The sequence below is a fragment of the Salvelinus sp. IW2-2015 genome, linkage group LG5 (genome assembly GCF_002910315.2).
Source record: "Salvelinus sp. IW2-2015 linkage group LG5, ASM291031v2, whole genome shotgun sequence".
Taxonomy (NCBI): Eukaryota; Metazoa; Chordata; class Actinopteri; order Salmoniformes; family Salmonidae; genus Salvelinus; species Salvelinus sp. IW2-2015.
This window is the reverse complement of record NC_036844.1, coordinates 34,349,534-34,356,553: the sequence shown is the minus strand read 5'-3', so window position 1 is coordinate 34,356,553 and position 7,020 is coordinate 34,349,534. Positions and strand designations below refer to the sequence as shown.

At 41.4% G+C, this 7,020-nt stretch overlaps 1 protein-coding gene across 1 annotated transcript; it reads left to right on the top strand.

Moving 5' to 3' along the window:
* Positions 1-4,471: 4,471 nt before the first annotated feature.
* On the top strand, positions 4,472-6,130 carry LOC111963685 (alpha-2Db adrenergic receptor-like). The gene has a single exon (XM_023987197.2). The coding sequence runs from the start codon at positions 4,482-4,484 to the stop codon at positions 5,769-5,771; it is 1,290 nt and encodes a 429-aa protein (XP_023842965.2). The 5' UTR covers positions 4,472-4,481; the 3' UTR covers positions 5,772-6,130.
* The last annotated feature ends 890 nt before the right edge of the window (positions 6,131-7,020 follow it).

Sequence of the window (7,020 nt, the reverse complement as noted above, 5' to 3'; positions counted from 1 at the left end):
TTTTATGGGTGGCACAGGGACTAAGAACTTCCCAGCTCCACCATCCGTGGCCCTTCCACAGTCAGCCTGTTTTTATGGGTGGCACAGGGGACTTAGAACTCCCAGCTCCACCATCCGTGCCTCTCCACAGTCAGCCTGTTTTTATGGGTGGCACAGGGGACTTAGAACTAATGCAGATAACATATAGTGCCAATACCAAATGGAATAATCATCATCTATATGAAGAGACTATTTTTTTTTTTTTTTTTATAATCTAATTTCCCTCTGCCTCAAGGTCTGTATAGAAAAGCCTTCCTCGACATCCGCATGTGAGTGAAATTACCAACAAGGCCAATAATAACCAATAATTGGTGTTAAAAAATGATGCTATTCAGGAGCGTACTTCACTAGGGTTTTCATAGCACATCCATTTTCTCAATCGCTTAAACTGAAAGAGACAGATGTGGTTGGATAGCATAATAAAGTGTGTTTCCACAGAGCACAGTAACCTTGCAGTAAATAACACTATCATTAAAGACAGCAAGCCAGTTGTATAAAACAACCTCCCTTTGACCTAGTTTTTGTATATGTATTCATTAAGGATCCCCATTATTTCCTGCCAAGGCAGCAGCTACTCTTCCTGGGTCCAAACACATTAAGGCACTTACATCACACACACACACACAAAAAAAAAAAAAGTACATTATATAACATTATTACACCACTGCATATCTACAATACAACATGTATAATACCACCATACAACAATATTACAATGTACGTGTGTGTAGATTGCGTGTGCTATGGTGTGTGTGTGCCTGTGTGTGTTTATCTCTTCACGCGTTTTTCCATAAGGTGTCGTTTGATCTGGGTTTTTTAAATCTGATTTTACACCTTGCATGAGTTACTTGATGTGAAATTGAGTTCCATGTAGTCATGACTATATGTAGTACTATGCGTTTCCCAGAGTCTGTTTTGGACTTGTGGACTGGGAAGAGACCCCCTGGTGRAATGTCTTGTGGGGTATTGCATGAGTGTCTGAGCTGTGTGCTCTAGTCGTATAAAAAGACAACTCGGTGCTTTCAACATGTCAATACCTCTCACAAAGACAAGTAGTGATGCAGTCAATCTCGCCTCTACTTTGAGCCAGGAGAGATTGACATGCATGTCAATGGGGTTACGTAGCTCTCTGTGTACATTTAAGGRACAGTCGTGCTGCTCTGTTCTGGGCCAACTGTAACTTGCCTATATATCCCTCTTTGTGGCACTTGACCATATGACTGGGCAGTAGTCCAGGTGCGACAAAACCAGAGCCTGTAGGACATGTTTTGWTAATAGCAATGTCAAGAAAGCAGAGCAGCGCTTTATTACGGACAGACCTCTCCCCATCTTAGCTACCGTTTCATCAATATGTTTTGACCATTACAGTTTACAATCCAGGGTTACACAACAAGCAGCATTAGTCTCATCAACGTGCTCAATTTCCACATTGTTCATTCCAAGATCTTGGAACAGTACCTCATTAAGCTGGTTGAGAGAATGCRAAGAGTGTACAAAGCTGTCATTAAGGCAAAGGGTGGCTACTGTAAGGTTCTGTATTTATTTTCTTAGTCAACCTTGTGTTCAGTTTCATTGTAGCCCTGTTCAACGTAGCCCTGTTTCTTTGTGTTCTTGAACGTAGCCCCGTCTTTCATTTTTGTTCATTGATTTCACCTGTGTTAGTTACTCACCTGGTCTCATCAGCTCCTTATTTAGTTCAGTTCATTCTGTTTGTAGCTTTGTGAGGTATTGTTCGTTTTGACTTTACTAAGCCTTTTCCTAGCTCGTTTGTGAGAACCAGTTATAGCCTTCAGTCCTAGTTTTCATTCACCTGCCTGTTTGCCTACCTGTGTATGACCATTGCCTGCCTTCTGCGAAGGCGAAATAAACACCTGCCGTGCTTTGCGTGTGAATCTACACCTTTTTCTCCCTGAGTATTCATGACAGAATACCTCACAAAGGCACAAACAGAATGAACTGAACTCAATAAGGAGCTGATGAGACCAGGTGAGTAACTAACACAGGTGAAATCAATGAACAAAAATGAAAGACAGGGCTGCGTAAAAAAAAAAATACAAAGAAACAGGGCTACGTTCAAGAACACAACGAAACAGAACACAAGGGTCACTAAGAAAATAAATACAGAACCTTGCAGCTACTTTGAAGAATCTCAAATATTAAATATATTTTGATTTGTTCAACACTTTTGTGGTTACTACATGATTCCATATGTGTTATTTCATAGTTTTGATGTCTTCACTATTATTCTACAATGTACTTTTGACTGGTACTGTACATTGTCCAGCAGCAGATTATGATCGACAATGTCAAAAGCTGCACTGAAGTCTCACAAAACAGCACAAGATTCTTATTATCAATTTATTTCAGCCAATCATCAGTCAGTTGTGTAAGTGCCGTACATGTGGAGTGCCCTTCCCTATAAGCATGCTGAAAGTTAGTTGTTCATTTGTTTACGGTGAAATAGCTTTGTATCTGGTCAAACACCATTTTTGGGGGGTTGGTAGCAGGTTGATTGGTTGAGTCAGTTAAAGGTGCTTTGCTATTCTTGGGTAGCAGAATGACTTTTGCTTCCCTCCAGGCCTGAGGGCACACTTTCCCGTAGGTTTAGATTGAAGAGATGACAAAAGTCAGGTACTGGAYTCCCACATGTGGTACTTACAGTAATGTAATATTTTCATCCATATCGGGTGAACCGTTTARAAGTCACAACACTTTTTGAACAYAGTCCTCCCATTTAAGGGGACCAAAAGTTTTGGGACAAATTCACTTATGTGTATTAAAGTAGTCAAAGTTTAGTATCTGGACCCATATTCCTAGCACATAATGATTACATCAAGCTTGTGACTCTACAAACTTGTTGGATGCATTTACTGTTTGTGATGGTTGTGTTTCAGATTATTTTGTGCCCAATAGAAATGAATGGCAAAACATGTGTTGTGACATTTTGGATTCACTTTTATTGTAAATAAGAGTGTTTCTAAACACTTCTACATTAATGTGGATGCTACCATGATTACAGATAGTCCTGAATAAATTATTAATAATGGTGAGTGAGAAAGTTACAGATGCACAAATATCATCACCCCACCACCCARAAATGCTAACCTCCCCTGTTATTGTAATGGTGAGAGATTATGTCTTGGGGTATGACATTTGTGCGTCTAACTTTCTCATTTTATTCAGGACTATCCGTAATCATGGTAGATTCCACATTAATGTAGATGTTTTTGGAAACATATTCTATTCTTATTTAAAATTAACTCCAAAATGACACAATGCATTATTTACCATTAATTTCTATTGGGCACAAAATTATCGGACACACAACCAAAACAAACAKAAAAAGTGTCAAAGTTTCGGGATTCTAGGAACATGCGTCCAAATACTAAACGTTTGAYTACTTTAATACACATAAGTGAATTTGTCCCAATACTTTTGGTCCCCTAAAATGGGGGGACTGTGTACAAAAAGTGCTGTAATTTCTAAACGGTTCACCCGACATGGATGAAAATGCCCTCAAGTTAAAGTTGACAATCTGCACTTTAACCTCCATAGTCATGTTATAAGTGCTGGAGTAGAGACAAAACAACAAAAAATCTGTCACTATCCCAATAGTTCTGTAGCTCACCGCATCGACATATCAGAATATCAGGTGGCTTGGTCATCATCATGTTTCATAGTGAATACAAGTGTCATAGTTAAAGTGTGTGTGTGTGTGACACAACAAACTACTAGCTGGTTGGCTGTGGGGCAGAATTTCAAATTCTTTGAGCCTCCAGGCTTCAGATAATGCAGTTCTAATTAAATGTGTATTTTATTATTGATTGAATTAACTGAACGCACCGCGTTTGACAATTAACGTTATGTTAGCTTCTAAAGATAACTAGAACATTTGCACAGATTTCCAAACGGTGATGTTGTGTTCATTTGACAATAGATTCACCTGTCTTGACTGCCATTACTACCCTATTCCCATGGTTTAATTATGTGCGTAATTGCGCAGTAACCGCCCCCCATCTCTCTCTCGCTCTCGCTCTCTCTCTCTCTCTCCCTCTCCCTCTCTCCGAACTGACATTCCTCTCCACTCTAGCATGAACGCGGCCAATGCGCAACGACCAGATTAAAGTAGGAACTTCAGGCTACCATCTGACCCTGGTTTCTTGGACTGCCGTCGTACGCGAGGGAACCATACATTCAAATCATTTTTCCTTGCACAAATATAAACTGTAGAGCGTGGCCAGGCATTGTTGGAGTCGCGGGCCACCTTGTGCGTACGCACTAAAAACAAAACACTGCAGGATGTTACTTCTCCTGGTCATTCCGTCTGTGATTTCGATTGAACAGTGATGTTTCCACATAATGGGTCAACTGTTTAGATGAAAATTACTACTTTGATCAAATTGCGCAATTTGCGACCGTCGCCTTGTGTATCTCTGCTTGGAATGCATGAGGAGAATGGGGAGGAACAGACGTGTCTATCCAGAATGGATATAACCCCAACAACTTTTGCCGCAGCGAACTCATCAGAGGATACTAATGGCACGAGTGCCCAAAGACCTCTGCCTCACTCCCAGAGCGTGGCCGTCTTCATCGTGTTCCTGGTCACCGTTATCATTCTGGTGACAATCGTAGGGAATGTACTTGTTGTGGTGGCCGTTTTCACCAGCCGCGCGCTCCGTGCGCCGCAGAATCTCTTCCTTGTCTCTTTGGCATCGGCAGATATATTAGTGGCCACCTTGGTCATCCCTTTCTCCCTCGCCAACGAGATCATGGGTTACTGGTACTTTGGGAGCACCTGGTGCGCCTTCTACTTGGCCCTTGACGTCCTCTTCTGCACGTCCTCCATAGTGCACCTCTGTGCCATAAGTCTGGACAGGTACTGGTCTGTAACCAAAGCTGTTAGCTACAATCGGAAGAGGACGCCCAAGCGTATTAAGTGTATGATCACCGTGGTCTGGGTCATATCAGCAGTCATCTCTTTTCCACCGTTACTTATGACCAAACACGACGAGCATGAGTGCTTGCTCAACAACGAAACATGGTATATTCTCTCGTCTTGTCTGGTATCATTTTTCGCCCCGGGACTAATCATGATTCTGGTGTATTGTAAAATATATAAAGTGGCCAAGCAGCGCGCATCAACTGTGTTTGCAGCAAAGAACGGAACGGAGAGACAGCCTTCGCAGTCGGAGACGTGCTTCGTGCCCAGGAGGAAGTTTGAGGTGGAGAGCCCCAGCAGCCCCAGTTTAGGTGGCCACATGCGGAAAGGAGAGCTCGATGATATTGACCTGGAGGAGAGCTGCGTCGCCGAGAGCAAACCCAAGAACTGTCTCTTCTCCAAGAGAGGGAAAGTGGAGGGCGCAAACACTTTCCCAAAACAGAGTTGCCGCGTGTCATGGGCTTCAAACCGCAACGCGAAGCTCTCTCAGGAGCAAAAGATTAGACAGATGTCACTGTCAAAGACCAAACTGGCGCAGATGCGTGAAAAGCGCTTTACGTTTGTCCTTGCAGTGGTGATGGGGGTGTTTGTACTCTGCTGGTTCCCATTCTTTTTTACATACAGTCTGCACGCAATATGCAGAGATTGTTGCCCAATTCCGGATGCTCTCTTTAATCTGTTTTTCTGGATTGGTTACTGTAACAGTTCAGTGAATCCTATCATTTATACAATATTTAATCGCGATTTTCGGAGATCTTTCAAGAAGATCATTTGCCAGACTTCACACACATAGGTTTACAAAAAAAAATGTATCTCTCTCTATATATGTGTGCGTGTGGGTAAGCTCTGTTGCGTTTAGTATCTGTACTTATGAGACGTGTAAAACGTGTTTGTAGAATACTGTGATGAGATTCTAAAATAATAATAATTTAATGTCATGTAAAAAATGGACTTCAAATTTAATGAGTTTGTAACCGTCAGATGGTGTTTCTGTGGACTTGAATGCATCAGGTTTCAAATCGGCATAATTTATTTTAAAAAATATATATATATCAGTATACAATCTACATATTAGAAAAGCATGAGTCAGACTACACTGTTATGTTTCTCCATGTTGTTAATCACATTTCGCAGTGTTCTGTTATTAATACATTAAAGGGCTTTTGATGTAAAGAGGCAATTAATTACTTGTTACTCTCTGAGACATCTAACCTAATATAGCAGGCATAAAAAAATATATCTGAAACTAGATCCCCTACATACTGGTCTTGACGAGAAGAAAAAAAACTGTCAGGGGTGGTTCACTTCTGCACTGTTCAACCAATCCAGTAAATGTGGAGGAGGAGTTACGATGGAGTGTTGCCTTGTTACGGTCCAAAAGCAGAAGTCATGTCAAAGGCTCTCTTTCCATTGCACCTGAAACGGAACATCCAATTTGTTGGACCCAGCAGAGGCTAGAGACAAAGACAGTACAGTAGGAAGATAGGCAGAAACTGCTTCTCCAAAATAAATCCCTGATCACACRATCGAATCTAGGTTGTGCCTTTAGATTTCGAGAAAATGAACTACTAAGGAATCATTTTTGAATTCTCTCATTGACTYCTCRAACCCCWAACCCTGGCCWGGTCGGTTTGGTCTGTTTTGCAAGTGTCCCAGAAGTCTCGCGATGTTGCACCTCTAAGTTTGGAAACTCTGTACTAGAGACAATGTCTTAAGTAGGTGRACATGTTATTACTCTTGTGAAAGTGACAAGGGTACACGTTTTGTCATTTTTGTAAAAAACTACTTTATATCAAAGGAGTGCCTTTGATTTGACAGCCTCTTCTGCCAACTTCTGTCTGTAACTTCCGGACAGTTTGAGCTACAGACTAGTATGACCCCTCTATGGAAAGATGAAAGTCATGTCGGTTGTTTTGCTCTAGGACGCCCACAAATCAAAATCAAATGTATTTATATAACCCTTCTTACATCAGCTGATATATCARAGTGCTGTACAGAAACCCAGCCTAAAACCCCAATTGCAAGCAATGCAGGTGTAGAAG